General features: G+C 44.8%; 1 protein-coding gene across 1 annotated transcript; it reads left to right on the forward strand.

Annotated features, from left to right (window-relative positions):
• The first annotated feature begins 722 nt into the window (after positions 1-722).
• Positions 723-14,669, forward strand: LOC142590698 (BEN domain-containing protein 5-like). Its single transcript, XM_075703116.1, has 4 exons — positions 723-1,099; positions 2,407-2,493; positions 8,627-8,840; positions 14,473-14,669. The coding sequence occupies exons 2-4, from the start codon at positions 2,452-2,454 to the stop codon at positions 14,646-14,648; spliced, it is 432 nt and encodes a 143-aa protein (XP_075559231.1). The 5' UTR covers positions 723-1,099; positions 2,407-2,451; the 3' UTR covers positions 14,649-14,669.
• Positions 14,670-18,199: the final 3,530 nt, after the last annotated feature.

Consider the following 18,199-nt stretch of genomic DNA (forward strand, 5'->3'; position numbering starts at 1 on the left):
AATTCTCGTAGATTTGATGCTTTCTGACTGAATAAGTTACAACGCGCACGGAAACATCGCACACTGGACGTGTACCTCCGAGATCATGTCAACAATTTCTATTGCTACAGTAGAGGGTGACGAAAGCAACAAGTCGTTTAAAACGAAGTGACGGCGCAGGTTACACGGGCAGTAGCGCAAGGCGTCGTGGGTGGGCATGGATGGGCTTCAAAACAGCTGAAAGTAGGCGGCAAACTTTCCGGAAGGGAGCAATGGGAGACTTGGCTCGCCAGCCTCGACCAGGCACGGCGGACCGCACAAGCCAGTGGAGTTCTGGGCTAGGGGCTCCACCCCCTCACTTTCCACACCTTTTTTTTTCTTGTTTACTAAACCTTTTTATATATATTTCTTCAAATTACAGCCCAGAGAAGGCTTCCTAAGAATGGCATACGCGAATCTCGAAGGCCATCTTTTTACTGCCCGCATGCGACGGAAGCTCCTGGAAATCGAAAACACGTCATAGAATTTCTTTCCGCGCTAAAGTATAGCGGATAATATAAACTGTGCGATGGTTGTTTATGTATTGCAACATCTATATGCAGTTGGGCGCAACAAGGCACAAAGCGAGTGTGTGCTGGTTATTATTTTAGTCATAGCGGAGGCCAACCAAACTCCCAATTTCACAGGTGGCGCCACCCACCACCCCGTTTCAAAGTGGTTGCTCATAGTATCCATCCACCAATCTTGTTCTCTTGTTTACATGTGCTGTCGGTCGTACGAGTTGCTACGATGTGTTTGTTTGATCGTGTTTTTGCGTTTGCTGTAATGAATTGTGACATAGTTCGCGTGCACAAAAGTGCCAGAAGATAGCTTGTGTCTCGCTGCAAACTCGCGGTATGCGTGGTGCGCCAGGCAAACGTGGACCAACGATTTTCATGCCATCGAGTGCGTTCCCTTTGTCCGTGGTGGTTCTGGAGAGTTCGGTGGGCGCCGCAAAGAAATGATGCGCATTATTAGCGTTCCGCAGGTCGTCCACTACGCAACTGCATGTATGCGGGAATAACTTTGCAGCTCCGGCAACTTGGAGGGCGCTTTTCGACCGCATCGTACCATTTAAAAGGTGAGTACACGCATGCTGTGCTTGCTTCTCGTGTGTGCTTAGAATGCCTTGCGAGCGTAAGAAATCGAACTCCCGCGACGACATTGACTGTGCCGATGCTTGCTGAGCGTTGGTTGACATAATTTGCTTGCGCAAGCTTATTGGCCTAATGCTAAATTGAAAGTCTTGGTGAGCGCTTCCTTCCGGTGAGAGGGATTAGGTTCGGCAACAGTCCTCATTTGCGCGAGCTGCCACTTTTCTGCTAAAGTTGGATAATAAAGACTCATCTGCCTCTTTACCTATTCTTACTGCAATGACGTTTCCTCTCTTACTTATGCTTCGAGGTTGAAAATAATGTCTGTTTACGCGGTTGTCGGTTTGTGAGCAGTTATTGGGAAAAAGTATAAACACCATGCAAGTGATCTTGCGCGCGACAGCGACGCGATGTAGATGGTTGTCGCGCTCGCTCGTTCCCTACAAGTCGTACCCCATGCGAGCGGTCTTGCGCGCGACAGAGACGCGATGTAGATGGGTGACGCACTAGCTCGTTCCGTACAAGTCGTACCCTATGCGAGCGACGACATTGAGAGCCGTCTCCCCGGTGTTGCCGGTATGAGGGCAGCAAATACGCGCCAAAAGTGTGCTTTATTAATTTAGTTTGCTGTGTTTTACTCAAAGGAGCAGCGTAAAACATTTCTTTAAAGTCTTGCAGTAGGTTCTTAACCTTGCACGTATCAAAATAGTCGTTTGCTTGTTCCGTGCAACAAGCGGTAGTACTCGACTGATGTACAATTCCGGCTTCGCGCTATTGTCTGTTCGCTCATAGCACTTCTGGGCGACGAGCGACGAATTCTAGATTTCCAGAACCAGGCGACAAAGAACGAGCGATATGTTCGCGCGACGGCCCGTTTTCTCGCTCAAAGCCGTCGCGCACAAAATCTCCCTCATAGGGTTCGGGCAAAAAAATTTAAGCAATTACGGCTTGCTACTACTACAGCTTACGTTTTGAGACAAGGTGTTTTGACATAACTTTGACATAACTAGAGATGACAAGGGAAAGTTGCTTAACTGATAGAAAAAAAAATGAATTGTTACGTAAACAAACATTTGTTTGTAATGTACTGTAGCTGTAGGTCTTAAAAATTTTATTGTCATGAAGAGGTCCCTATTATCACAATATTCATCAGTAACTTTGACCTTGTGCTCTGTTCCCACCCTGCAGTGGTGCAAACATTGTTTTTGTGACTTTTTCTGTGCTCCTTGCATGTGTTCACAATGACTTCTTTAAAGTGCCACTGCTATAAGTTAACACAGAACCTATCTTGCAGGGGCAAGGCCGTGACCAACAACAGTGTCCACGTCAGGGAGGAGCTATGGCTGCAGCAGCACTGTGTGTAATCGGATGGTCTGGTCAGGTATGACTGAAGTGTATGTGTTTGCAAAAGTAGGATCTCAGTATCATTCGTCAATAAGTTTATGGACATATTACTCAGCAGTGCTTACTAAATAGGCTAAATATCTGCTCAACTTTATTCAACTTGCTGCTTATTTCTGTCTGTAGACATTATGTACACATTACCTTGTTCACTTTAAAGCTAGACCTAACATGTCTTGAGGTTTATTTTTTCTTGCATCAATCACTTGGCTGCACGTTACATTTTATTTTGCTTAGTACACATTATATCTACCTCTTGTTATTTTGTTTTATTGATTTGATACTTTCCTGTGTTACACCTTTTATATCAACTTTTTTTTTCGTTTAGGCTACACGCTTGTGCAGTTTCTGCACACGTAAGGATTAAAAGTGTAATGGGCCAAATATGTCACAGTTCTAAGCATGCAGCATGGTTACCATTGTTTAACATTGGTATTACAATTATTGTGAGGTTTACTTGCACGAACAAGACTAATCGAAAAAAGTTGGACAAGACAGTGCACTAGACTTCAACTTACAAGCTTTATTCAGAAAACACGCAATGAGGCCCCACCTTATGCTCAAAAATATCTGCAGACAGATGCATAAATAAATGTTCCACATGGGAGGAAACCAAATGCGCAACAAAGCCAATACTGCCCAAAACAAACCATTACAAAGCATTCAGCAGGTTCTTCTCAAGGTACAACAAACACTCCTTTATCAGTTAGTTCCAGTGAAGGAGTGCTTACACATTCATCATCAGCCTTTGAAATGCCAAACACCAAATATTTCCTTATCTAACTGCCTGCCAAACCGTCTGAGCACTTGCTTGTTTTGAAAACACAGGTAGCATTTACGAGCACATCTTCGGCAGTGGTCAGCCAAATGGGCAGTGCCTGCTAGAGTGTTTACAGCGTTCCGGTGCTCCCTAAGCCTCTCATTCAAGAACCTGCCCTTTTGTCCAATACAGCACTTTCTACAGGGAAGTGAAATCTTGTATACCACCCCCACATTGCAGTTAAAAAAGTGGGTGACATGCTCCTTAGTGCATGTACCCTGATTCTCGGCGTTGCTTACCAACCTGCACATTCTTGCGAGCTCTAGTGGCGCTGAAGAAAACACCTACACTGCACTGGTTTGCCACATTGTTTAGGTGATGGGACACCCCATGTACAGATGGCACAGCCACAGGGCACCCACTGGCATGTGCGTTATTGCACCGAGCAGCTACCAGATTTGTTTTTACCTCTTTAATGAGGCTCCCAGTAGTTGACACCAAAGTGTTATCGAGATACCCGGCCCTACATAAATGGCTCGCTTGTTGCTGAGCGCTGCAGGAAACCTGGTGCACAAGATTTAACCAGAACAGCTCTCGGGCAGCTAGGAGCTATGCATCCTTTAACATGGGAGTATGCCAAACGGTAGTCGAGCAAGGGCTTCGTTTTCCTAAGAGAGTATATATAATAAGGAAAGTATGATTTAAAATTATACGAATATCGAATGATTGCAGGTGATCATCTTCTGGCAACTCATGTGTGAACTTGAGTCCTACTGAACACTGTTCGAAAACACCCACAATGTTTTTAACAGCAAAGCCAGCACAACAAGAAAGTCATTAGCACTACCACATTGCCCACTGGACGTGCAGTAACGCATGTCCCAGTGGTAGCCGTGCAGCTCTGCCATACATACACAGGGTGTCCCACCGCCTAGAAGAAAGGTGGCGAACAAGTTTGGTGTAGGCATTTTTTCGGCACCGCTAATGCTCACAAGAATATGCAAGTTGGTAAACATTGCCGGGCGTCAAAGTACATGCACTAAGGAGCATGTCACCTGCTTTGTTAACTGAAATGTAGTGGTGGTATGCTACATTGCACTTCCCTGCGGAAAGTGGTATATTGAACAAACAGGTGCCTGAATGAGTGGCTTGGGGAGTACCGGAAGGCTGTAAATGCTCTCACAGGCGCTGGCTACTTGGCTGATCACTGTTAAAGTACCCATAAGTGCTCCCCACGTTTTCATAGCACACAAGTGCTCAGTCAGTTTGCCAGGCAGTTATATAGGGAAATGTTTGAGGTGTTTTGCATTTCGAAAGCTACTGATGAATGCATAAGCACTCCATCACTGGTACCAGCTAATAAATAAGTGTTGTGTCTTCAGAAAAATCTGGTGAATGCTTTGTAATGGCTTCTTGTGGATGCTTATCAGCTTCTATGTGCATTTCGTTATCCCCTATGTGGCACATTCTTTTATGCATCTGTCTCCACATTAACTGAGCATGCGGTGGCCTGTTTGCATGTTTCTTCTGAATAAAGCTTGTCAGTAGAAGTCTTACCGCTTTGGCTAGTCCGACCTTTATTCCGTACGCCTTGTTTGTGCTAGTAACTATGTCACAGGAGCTGTGTCAATGCCAACTAGCCTAACCTTCTCCATTTTTTCACAATTATTTCTCAAGTTCCCAGAACAATAGACACGAGCTTGAATTTCTTTAAATGGTAAATGAAGGCCAGTATTCACTGTGCTGTAAGTACTACAGCAGTGAAGAGTTTTCTAGTAAGCTTGCTTTCTTTCTCTACATTTATTTATATTCTTCTTAAGCTATACCCATTCATGCAAGTAGGCATTGTGGCAGAGTCTGTGTCCAGTTGCATCGTTTTCGACTTTGTCTATACTGCATAGACCACATAGTTGGTACATAGTTCAGTCTATTGATGCACTATCATTAAATAAGCATGCAGTTTTGCACATGCAAGATCGCCTGCTCGCTATTGCTAAAGCATTTGCTGGTTATTGCTATGTTGCTCATCAAGTGAACTTGATTTCAACAGCACCACACAGAACATCTGTTTGGCAGTGGTGTAATTTTAATAGTGACTATCAGCCAACAAGCTCTAAGTCTACAGCGGTCCAGAAATAATTCTATTGCTTTGGGTCTCTCCACATATTTGGTTAGCACAGTGGGCAGTTTTCTATTTATTCTGCTTGGTGCTGTTCACGTGAGAATATTTTCAACTAGCAAGTACAAAGTGTAATGCTGTCAAAAGCCTTTGATTACTGGGCAAATGAATTGAAAGCATGGTACGTAATCCAAAAAGTATTTTTCACAAAATACTAGTGTCAAGAACAAGCATCATATGCACTGCAACTCATGGTTTTATGTTGGTATGCAGGTATCTCAAGCTAAGGGTGCTTGTGCATGTATTTTCCACATATTAGCTAATGCTTTAGCTACATGAAACTGTCTATGTTCTGGCTGCTGAAGTCAAATTTGTGGTTGATGAACCTGCTTGTTTTTGCTGTGCACTTACATTTCTGTTGTTTCTTAAGGGTTGTAGCCATGTGACAACTGATGTATTGCAGCAATGTCAAAGGTAGCTTCCACCCATTATTGCTACAGTGTGCCAACAGACACCTGTCGCCGTATTGGTGCATTTTCTGAGAACCAGCCGTATCCTCTAGGTGAAATTTGTAGTGTCGTTTTGAGTTTGCCAGTCAGTTCATATAACTTGAGGACAAAATTTACACAGTGAAGGAAGGGAGACCATACAACATGACCAGTGATGACTGAATATTTTGATAGAAGGAATAAAAATAACACTGAATGTGTGCTTATATTGTGCACAAGTTCCTTCAGAAGGAAAATGTGAGTTGTAATACAAAGGCAAAAAATCACAATAAACAGTATATGCGTAAAAAAAGGTGAATAGTCAGACTAATTTCTATCCCTTGTCATCTAGAAATGACGCCTTTTTTCATGCATTCATAATGGGGGCTTGCTCACACGTCTTGTGGTATGCCTCTCTGATTTCTCTTGTCAATTTTTCACCGTGGGTGGAAACAGATAAACTAATTTAATCTGGCCTAAAGCCCTATCGCGGCAATGCACGGCCAAGTCAGACGAGCATGCCGGTCTTCTCAGTAAAATGTGGTGATTTCTTTGGTACATATTTAGTTCCTGGCCTGTCAGCTTCCTAACATTGGAATGCAGTACACTGCCCCTAACACACACTAGACATATTTCGTGGTATGTTTAACCAAGCGTACCTCGCTTGCCTGCTCGCTTTTCTCAGTTCACTTGTGGACTGTGCGGCATACCTGCCTACTTTATTTTTTCTCTCGAAATATGTGTGCATAGCATTCCACAAGCGCATTGAGAAAGGCGTCCAGGCAAAGAAGATTTGTATAAATTACAACTAAATATGTCTTGTGTCCGTCATTAGTAGTGTATTCTATGCCTCTGTTCATGTGTATGTTTGGTCAAATGCACAGGGTCGTCAACTCTTGGCACGAACACGACTCAGCGTGACCACGCCCCGCGGAGTGCCAGCGTGCATGGCGCAGGGGGGATGTGGAGCTTCGTGTCATCTGCTAAAGTGCGGGAGCACGCCATGCTTTAGCGGATGACACATGACATGAAGTCCCACCTCTAAGCCCCTGTGCTCCTGCGCCGCTTAGCTCCGTTGCACAGCCATGCAATGCGCGCTGGCAATCCGCGGAGTTCGGCCACTCTGCACCATCTTCGTACTAAGAATACACGGTCTTGTACATGGGGCAGACTGGCCGCTGTATAAGCATGTGCCCAGGAGAGCACCATTATTCACTCAAGGGACAAGCATGCTCGTCCCACTTGACAATGCATTGACACAACTGGTGATGTACGCCAGATTTAGATTGTTCATCTCTTTTGTTTACTTAAGGCAACCGATTGGTCAACAATATCACTGAGGCATACCATTTAAAAAAGAGGGACATCTGTCAGCCAGTGCTCATTATGATTGCATTACAAAGAGGAATACTCTCTAAATGACACGGAATAGTGATCACTCCGTGCTTATTTGTTCTATTTTTATGCAAGTACTGTTTATCATGATTTTGTACATTTGTATTGCAACTTGTGCCCTTTGTCTTAAAAGATCGCTTGTGCAGTGCAAGGGCACACGCAGTATAAATATTATCTTAAATTTTTGCACCAAAATTAATGTTGAATTGGTAGCTTTTGTGTCTTGTTGTCTTCTTTCTGTCCCTTGTATCACTCAAAAGGTAAACATTAACGTACACCAACTTTCTTAATTACTTGCCCGTCAGTGTTGATAAACATGAAATGTTGTTTTCAGCCAGAATATTCTTACCATTTCTCATTTCCGGTCAGCATAGTGCTAATCCTTTGGCTTTTTATAAAGCGTGCTAATATGTACTTCTGATTAATGCAAAAGTTAGTTCTAGTTGGTGGTAGCTGAACTTGGACATCATGACAAGTGCAAGGGCACACACACACACAAAGAGACAGTCTGAACGGGCGCTAGACATCAACTGAAGGGCTTAATGACAAAAAACAGCAACGCACATATTGCGCAAAAACCTACAAAAAGATGTAGAAGGTGCAATTGTCCCTAAAGAGAATTCCGCTGCCGCTGTACTAGCGCTGCACTGTTACAACAAACATTTCAAACCTGGTCGCAGTAAAAGGAGCGTGCACACTGAGTTCTGAAGTTTGAAGTTGTGACGGGACTTGGCGCATTCGTCGCTGCAGTTTAGTCATGACGAAAATATAACTGCTGAGATGAGTGAGTGGTGCGAGTGGTTTTCAGAGCCCACAAGGGAATTCACTTGTTTTCAACCATGCAAGGGTAATCTTACTTTCAAGGCATGTCTCCAATGTTCTTTAGAACAAGGCCATGTAGTGTGATGGTGGTGGATTTTGGAGACTGGCGCGCGTAGGTCTCTAGGTAACGTGCTGCACTGTTCTCCGTGTGACACTGCAATCTTGGAGGCCTTGACGTCACTCGTTCTTGCACTGTTCTCTGCATGGCGGTGCGCCTATTTGAATCAATTGTTTCGCTTTCTCTGTTAATTTCATTATTGCAAGGTTAGACTGTACGAAATATGAGTGTTTGCTGCCCTTAAAATGGGAAAATTTTATTAGTTTAATCCTTTACACAAAAATGAATTTCTTGGTGAGGTTGGGTTTAACCCCAGTTTTTTTTAAACTTGTTCGAGGGGCAGAAATAGGAAATTATAGAGTTGCATCAGAAATTGACGGATCTAATTAACCTATATCATATTGTTTTATACAAGTGCGTTTTAGTGTTAAGAATACTGCTCAGGAAAAAAACACTTCATATCTATTGCAGGTACAGATTGGTGTGGGATTTGTGATGCCACTCAACAAGTGGCATTACATATTCAAGTCTGCTTCCGACGGAAAGTACCCATTAGAGGTGGCATGGCACCTGTGGACACCAGTGCAAGCAGGTGAAAGCAGCCTGACTGGACAGGCCTGCCGGACAATGTGCCGCGCATCTTGGAAGCTTCCGGCAACACCGGAGAAAGTGGCTGCTTTGAAGAGTAAGTCAACAGTCACCTCATTTGAGAAACATAACTGCATATCTACAAGTTATCTGAATGAGTTAGCATTACATGATGTATACAGAGCGACAAGAAATGCCAAAGCAAGAATGAGGCAAGTGCCTATATATTATATCTTTTTCTTCTGCTGTATATGCACTGTGTCTCGGCACACAATTTAAATGTCTCTGTGGGTATGAAAAACAGCACAAGATAATTTCGGGATATGGGTTTCCGGCGAAAATCGCCCACAAAGTTTCCCCCATAATCAGTTTCAATTAAAAACAATCAAGAAAGTCGGGTGGCTACACGAGCGGTTAATTTTGACAGGACCTTGATAGCTTGCATTCACCTGCTGCTCATTGTCTTAACAGAAGTGAACATTTAAGCACCTCATTGTCTTTGAAATTTCTAATGTAGACTTGGCATGCGTTATTGTAGCTTTTCACGCTGCAGCTTTCATTTCACTTTTTTGAAATAATGCTTCTCAAGAAAATTGGGTTCCGACACACCTTGGCAAATTGTATGGTCTAAAAGAAGCTTTTTAAACTACTGCCGTCCAAAGTGTTGACTGTGGTCAACTGATGTGCTGCTTTACAATCTGCAGCATTCACAGCCATGCAATTTCAAAACACTATTCTGATTATTGGGATGTAAAAGTTATAAACAGGGATAAAGTGCCTCGGAAAGGGTGGCCAACGTTTCGTTAGGAGGACCTATCTTCTCAAAGGCTGCCTCGTCATCCTCGGCATGTTGGTTTTAAAGTGTTAGTAGAGTGACGTCACATGCAGTTGTCAGGAGTGGCTGGTTGTAAAGGGAGAGACTTGAAGGAGAATGAGCGCGGTCACCTGATGTCTGTAAGCATGATTCCTAAGACGTAGGAACAATAGTGGGAGTGGGAAGGCGGGGAGAAAAGGAGAAAAAAAGAGACCAAGAGGGAAAGAAAGAACAAGAAAAGAAAAAGAAGGGCATAGGAAGGTGTTAGGGAAGCAAGAGGTTAGGGAGCATTCAGGGGTGTCTTTGGCAGCATGTTCTTGTGGCTTTAAAGGAGCCGGTGAGGCGGTCAGTGCTCGAGTAACAAAAACAACCCGAAAAGACATTAGTTGAAAGAATGACTTGAGTAGCATAGCAGCAATGCGTCGGATAATTTAGAAGGAGTTAAGATGGCAGCAAGGAGTCTGGAATGCAGTGCATAGGGTAGCTGGAAGGCAGCGGCACGGTCTTTCTAGGGACGTTAGTCCCAGTAGCTCAACGTAGGTGTCGTCACAGCGGTATGCAGAAGTGGCGATACCCTGTGTGGCTGAGGCTCCGAAGAAGGTATCCTGGCGCCTGGGATTTTGGAATATGTTGGTGAGGGTGTTTCGAAAAAATAGAATAAAGAACAGACAAATGTGGGGGCGAACTGAAACTGGAATAACAAATAAGAGGGTGGCATGAGCAAAAGCGGGCGGAAGCAGATGTACATGGGAAAACATATTTATGCGAACATATTTATGGGGATTCTACAGACTTCCTATTGCGCTGCACTGACAGGCCCCACACATACCTACGATACATAGACGACATATTCATAATATGGTGACATGGTCAAGACAGCCTAGATAAATATGTAGGATTTCTAAATTCTTTTCAGCCAACAATAAAATTCGCATCAAAATCTTCAGTGGAGCGCATAAACTTTCTGGACTAAACAATATACATTGACACTGGGAGACTAATGACAATGCTGTATGGAAACCTTTTGACAAACAACAGTACCTAGAATATACAAGCCACCATCAAGCCACATTGCAAAGAAGGCATCTTTAAAGGCCAAGCACATGGCTACGTCACATGTGTGTTGAAAACCAAGACTACATAGATAGACTTGATCACCCTAAAGAAACCCTATCAAACGGGAACCACCCAAAGAGTGCCCTTCAGAAAGCCTGCACCGATGCAACCAAACTTGACTGAGCCGACGTGCTCAAGCCCCACCCTAGGATCACAAGAACAGCGCCTATTCTTACTACTAAATTCTCACACTCCCAAACATGAACAACATCCTCAATAAATACTACCCAATTCTCACCAGCAACCAGAAACAAGATTTTTCCCGCCCTGCCCAGAGTAGTCTTGAGATGCAACACTATAATATTAAGGATATTCTTGTATGTGCCAAACTAAAAACAACAACAAAGTTAGGAACCAGTCCCTGTGGCCGCCCGGGTGCTCTACATGCAAACATATTTAATCTACTACTACAGTATTAAGTACAGCATCAAATTACTCAAACAACGTAACTTCGAGTTTCATCTGCACATCAAGCAATGTAGTCTACTGTCTAGAATGTGCCACTTGTAGCAAATAATACATAGGTGAGACAGGACAAAAAAATCATAAAAGACTGAACGGTCACCGCGCAGATACAAAACAATTTACCTAAAGGAGTAGCCAGCCACTTCAATGAACATGTCATATGTGACAAAGCAAGGCTCTATAGACTACAAATTTCCGCTCACCTCGCTAGAGGAAATATCTGGAATCATACCTCATACACAAGTTTAAATGCCTACATCCAATGGGAATCAATTTAACACAGCAACTTAGAATCTTTAAAAACTTTAAAGCTGTAACTTAAATCGGAAAGCCTCATGTCATCAACCAAGGCGCAAAACACATTGTGCCACCAGCTAAACTTAATTCTTAACCTCACCTATTCCACCGTTTCTAATTTTTACCTGCTTACTACTCAATTTAATATATTCTTTCGTGTTTTAATGTTTATATCAACTGTATGACCCCTTTTCCCATGTACACCTGCCTCCGCCCGCTTTTGCTCATGTAACCCTCCTATTTGTTATTCCACTTTCAGTTCCCCCCTTTTGTCTGTTTTCTATCATATTTTTTGAACACCCTCACCACCACAATCCAAAATCCCAGATGCCAGGATACGTTTTTCTGCGCATCAGTCACACAGGGTATCACCAGCTCTATATACCACTGTGACGACACCTGCGTTGAGCTACTGAGGCTGACATCCCTAAAACACCATGCCTCTGCCTGCCAGCTACCACATACATTGCATCCCAGACTCCTTGTCGCCATCTTAATTTCTTCAACATTACCCGACGCGTTGCTGCTATGCTACTCAAGTCATTCTTTCAACTGATATCTTTTGGGGTCTTTTTTGTTACTCGCACACTGACCGCCTGACCAGTTCTTCTAAAACGGCAGAAAGATGCCGCCAATGACACTCCTGAATGCTCCCTAACCCCTCACTTCCTTAACACGCTCCCATGCCCTTCTTTTTCTTGTCTTTCTTTTTTTGCCTCTTGGCATCTCTTTTTTTCTCCTTTTCTTTTGTTTCTTTTCTCGCCGCCTTCCTATTCTCACGGTCTTGTGCCCTCGTCTTAGGAACCATGCTTACAGACGTCAGACGACAGCGCTCATTCTCCTTAAAGTCTCTCCCTTTACAACCAGCTGCCACTGACAACAACTGCACGTGATGTCACCCTACTAGTCCTTTAAAACTAACATGGCAAGGCTGACCAGGCCACTTTTGACGAAGATAGCTCAAAAGTTGGTCAGCCTTTCTGAGGCACCTCATCCATGTTTATAACCTTCATACCACTGTGTGCTATTCCATCTGTCAGCCGCTTTCTTGATTTTAGATGTTCTGATTATTGAAGTTTGTAAGACATGGCCTATCAGCACTTTCGGCATACTTTCACTGATCTCATTTTATTTAAGCATAAGAATGAGGAAAGAACTGCTACACAAAGAAAGCACCTCGAACATTAGTCGCATGTACGCTCTGATCTGCATAGCTGATCTTGTTCTACGCAAAGCATCCTAAAATTTTCATGCCTCTTGTCGGTGCCAAGAAAAGCAAGGTGCTGGGCATCATGCGGAATTCCAGCGCTTTCCGCCAGCCTGGATTAGAAAGGACTGTATAGTGTGGCTGTAACTGGCATTCTTCTGCCAAGATTCAATTGTTTTATGGGTCAAAGTACCAGGTACTCTTGTAGTCGCATCAACACTCTGCCGAAGATTTCATTTCCTACATAAATATGTTTTTTTTAAACAGACGAGCATGAAAGATTGCTCTGTATTACGTTAAGATGCTTCTTTGGGCTTTTTTGTTACATTGAAGATGTAGGTTACCTTAGCAAAGTAGCAATATGGAGATTGAAAAGTAGAGAAAAAATGGCAGATCCCATGCACTGTGAGAATCGATGTACACGAAGCACACATTGTTTGCTTTGATTGACAATAATTAACGGTGATGTTAGTGGCAAGTTTGTAATTTTTTCAGTGTTTAGTCCAATACGAAAGTGGCGAGTTGATGTTAAGCATTACCTTGCATGCACCACTTCTGTTTGTCTGCATAGCCCACAGAACACACAGGGAGATGTGTTTGCTTGAGGCGTTATTGCGAGTCATTGTTCATAATCTCTGAGAAGGAATGGAGCGTTGTCATTGCCTCACATGGCGCACCACATCATGGCAGAAATATTAAACTTTAATTGAATTATGAGGCTGTGCATACTTCAATTAGCTATTGTAATTGTATGTATACAATGTATACATAAATTCGCGGTCTGCACTACATTTCACTGCGTAGCGAAGACGCTCCTGTTCTGTGTGACACTTCTTTCAAGTCTGGGTGTCCTCGACGTCGAGTGCACGCCTTGCTGGCGCGTGTTAATGGGCTCCTTCTACATACATGGCGAACACACTGTTGAGATTCCAGCTCAAAGCGCTCTCTTCAGACTAAGGACGATTCTAATGTTTACACTATCACAGCCCAGCAGCTGCATTTTTCTCGCATAGAAATTAAAACCAGCACAGCACGTGCAATACACACTAACGGTGAAATGCCGGGGCAGCAGCGCCGGTCAGGATGTGCAGAGGTGAGCGCCATCTAGTAATGTTGCAAGAAATCCAACGGCAGGTATGACAAGACCATAGCAGCTGCAGCGCCCGTAATGTTGGGAGAAGAGGCAAAAAAAGCTTCACTTTAAAACATTAGTTGCCATCATTTGCAGCTAAATAAAGCTTGCAAGCCAGCCATTATACAGCTTTTACATGAAATCTTTTATGCCTATATGGCAAATGCTAAAGTTACGACTTCCTCACCAACTGCACGAGCAACAAGTAAAGCTAACAAATGATAGAATGGACAAATCAGACAGCTTGCACCTTGCATCTCCCCTGCATGCGTTAGAGACAGTGTAGCCAAATTGTGGCTCTCTGAATTTGACAGGAATTTGGGTGGTTGAAGAGCAGACAAATTATGCAAAATCAGAAGCCAAATATCCACTCCATAAGGCTTTGAGTACAGCTCCCATGTGTCTAAATTTTGCAGTTAAGCCAACCTCCAGATGAGAAGAGGCGTGGCTTTGGCAAAAAACATACAAAAATTCCATGTAAATCTGCAAAACAATGTGATGCATGTGTATCCATACTCACTGCAAATAAACCTGTGCTGGCTTGCGTGCTGGGTAGCATGTTTGTGTGTGACATTTGCTGCATTTTGTTATCTTAAACTTTTTAATGAAGTGATTAGAGCAGATTTCCTTCATTCACTTATTGCTAGAAATCATTGGAAAAACAATTTACTTATATATTTATTGCACTCTCCTTTTAGACTGCCTGGCGAAATACATAAGTGACCATCCAATGATGCCACCTGCACCACATCCGGAGAACCACCTTGCTTCCCTGCGAAAGCACCTTTGGAGCTCTCTTTTACACAAGCAGGACGCCAGAGCAAGCGAGTGGAAAAGTAAATACAGTACAAGTCCAGTGATGCTTTTTCAATAAAGTGTGATGATATGCTACGTAGTATGGTGCTTTACATATTGATTTGTTATGGCATGAAAATAGCCGCATCTTGGCAACATGTATATACAGACTGTACACTTCACAAGACTCAACATCACATAAAGATAACCCGTCATGAGCTTCCGAATGGCAATGGCTGCTCCTTCAATTCATCACACAACTTGCCTTTGACGTGCTGCGCCCACGATGATATCCAACCCAGTGCCCACCGTGCCACCCATCACCCACCGTGCCGCCCAGCACCCACTGTGCCCAGCAACCACCATGCTGCCCAGCACCCGCCGTGCCCAGCAACCACCATGCCGCCCAGCACCCACCGTGCCACCCGTCACCCACCATGTCACCCAGCACCCACCATGCCACCCGTCACCCAGCATGCCACCCGTCACCCAGCATGCCACCCACTACCATAATCCACCATGATGATGGATGATGGATTCCACTATGCCCAGCATCGGGCAAATTTTCAATAGGGATGCGACCGCTCGCACCATCGTCTTCTTCCTCTTTGCATTGAAGGAGTGTCTATTCGAAGACTGATAGCGGCATACTTTAGAAACGATGATACGGAGAAAGTGGTGCATGTTTTCTTTGACGCAAGCCGAAGGCCTATGGTGCTGTCGCATACATCGTGACCAAGTCTCCGTTCAGACTAACAAATGTCAGCTTGGTCATGGCTAAATCAAGAGTGGCCCCTTTGAAACGCCTATCGCTACCTCGATTGGAGCTTATGGGAGCCCTTGTTCGCGCGCGACTATGCCCCTACGTTGCCAAGGCATTGGATCTGAAGAATGTTGGTGCCATCTTCTGGACTGACTTTACAGTAGCCATGCACTGGATCAAGGGAAATGCTGCCAGATGAAAGCCCTTCGTGGCAAATCGAGTCTGAGTTACAAGCGCTGACAGATCTCCGGGATTGGAGACCCTGCCCAGGCTCAGACAACCCCGCTGACCTAATCACCCCTGGCATTCTGCCATCGGCCCTGAGGGAAAGCGAACTGTGGTGGAAAGGACCGCTTTGGCTTCAAGAGGATGACACGTGTTGGCCAACTATAAGTGAGCCGAGCTCGAAGGTTGGGGAGTGCCAAATAGAAGAGCGAAATGTTACGGTGATGCCCATAGTATCATCGTCATCCACGGCAATTTTCAATGCTGCGAATTAGAGTTCATTAAGCAGAGTCGTGCGAGTAATCGCGTAGGTCCGCCGCTTTGTCGACAACTGCCACAACAAAGAAGGAAGGACGATCAGCTTATTAAGAGCTGAAGAAGTAATCAGCGCCGAACGATACTGGTTGGCTAAAGCTCGAGCAGATGCGTTCAGCGACGACATTTCAAACCTCAAGAATCAAAGACCACTGCACAGCAGCTCTCCTGATTTGCCTTTCAATCCGTACTTCGATAAAGAGGGCCTCAAGAGAGTTGGTGCACGCTTGCAATTCAATGATAACAACGAAGAGACTAAGCATCCCATTGTTCTCCTTGGCAATCACCCCCTCACGTCACGTCTCATACAGAAGGAACACTTGAGAATGCTGCACACGGGCGTACGGGATACTTTTGCAGAGCTGCGAGAACAGTATTCGATTATCCGAGGACGTCAGGCCGTAAAGAAAATTATCAAGCATTGCCTCGTCTGTCACAGACAATGTTGCCCTCCAGCTACGGAACCAGTAGCACCACTTGCAGCTGCCAGAGTGACAAAGGGAAACCCGTTTGACATCGTTGTCATCGTTTTTGCACGGCCCTTGATTTGCCAACAGTCAAGCGACCGCAAAAAATGCTACATCGCTATTTTCACCGGTGCTGTGACACGTGCCGTCCACCTTGAGCTCGTCAGCTACCTGTCGGCTATAGCCTTCCTCTTGACCTTTAAAGGCTTCGTGGCACGCCGCGGAATTTGCTCGACGGTCTACTCGGACAACGCGCTCACATTCAAGCGGGCAGCCAGGGATCTAAAGGCAATGTTCATGCTGTTGCAAGTCGAGGAATTGCAGTCATACTTCGCCGGAAAGCAGATCAGATGGAAGTTTATTGTTGAACGAGCAGCTTGGTGGGGTCGATTCTGGGAGCGGATGGTGCGATCTGTGAAAGTAGCATTGCGAAAGGTGTTAGGTCGGAGTAGCTTGAGTTTCGAAGAACTGACCACCCTTCTTTAAGAGGTGGAGGCCGTGATCAACTCACGCCCTTTGACTTTCATATATGATAATCCTCAAGAGCCAGAACCACTGTCACCGGCTCACTTCCTTGTCGGAAGAAAGTTGACGACCCTTCCTCTACACCTGCTGCCGGGCGAAATTCCTGGCGGTGGCATGCATCTCTCACGACGCTGCAAGTGCCGGACTGCCATGGCCGATAGTTTCTGGAGAATGTGGCGGAAAGAGTAGTTATTAGAGCTCCGATCGGCCCATATGTGCCGACCAACGACTTCGAGTGATCTCAAGAAATGTGCCTTGGCGCTCCTGAGGGGAGACCGCATGAAACGCCACATGTGGTAGACATCCAGAATTAAGGAAACATTTAAGGGTAGAGACGGCAGGGTGCGGTCCTGCAAACTGGTATAAAGTCGGGGAACTGAGGTGAAGCGACCGATACAGCTGCTGTATCCCTTGGCGATTGTGGAGCAATGAGCTCAATAATAGTTCGCTCATCCGGGGGAGGTTGTTGTATATTCTCCATTCTGGAGCCAAAGTGCCCCCCCCCCCCCCCAGAGGCACCGGACACTTGGTACTTCTCAACCTACGTGCCTTACTGGCGGGCGCGGTCTACGAACAGCAACCGGCGGTGCGGTGGTGCCTTCCAAGTGTGGAGCGATTTCTTGAACGTGCGTGGTGCAAGAATACCAGTTTGGCAGGGTGTATTATGACTTTATCCTTCTCTCTACTCTCTCCCTTTTCCCATACCTTCTAGTGAAAAATACAGGAGTCTTCTTGATGCGAAGTTCAAAGTTCTCCATCACTTGTTCCACAACACCGTGAGCCCACAAAACAACGCTAAATAAAGAAAACAAAAAAACAGACAGGCGGGTCACCGAACAGGCCACCATTCACGTGTGCAGCTGGCCTTGCTCGCTTCGGTGGCGTGTCTGACGCATGACGCATGCATCTGGCGCGTCATTGCTAGGTCGCTAGGTAGCGCAATAAAGTAGCAAAGTATAACAGCTTGGAAGAAGTATTCTAGCTGCTAAACTGCGAGGGCCTAGGAGTAAGGATCGACGGTGAATGTCTTAGCAAACTTCTGTTTGCCGACGACATTGTTCTAGTTACCAACACTGCACACGAGCTACAACAAGTGATTGAGAACGCTAACGGAGAGGGTGTAAGAGTGGAGTTCAAGAATAACATGCATAAGACAAAGATAATGATGAACAGCCGGACAAGAAAACAAGAGTTCAGGATCGCCAGTCAGCCTCTACAGTCTGTGAAGGAGTACATTTACCTAAGACACTTAATCAAGTCGAACCCTGATCGTGAGATCGAAGTAATTAGAAGCATAAGAATGGGTTGGATCGCAGAAGGCAGACATTGTCAGCA

The sequence above is a fragment of the Dermacentor variabilis genome, chromosome 8 (assembly GCF_050947875.1).
Source record: "Dermacentor variabilis isolate Ectoservices chromosome 8, ASM5094787v1, whole genome shotgun sequence".
NCBI classification, from domain to species: Eukaryota; Metazoa; Arthropoda; class Arachnida; order Ixodida; family Ixodidae; genus Dermacentor; species Dermacentor variabilis.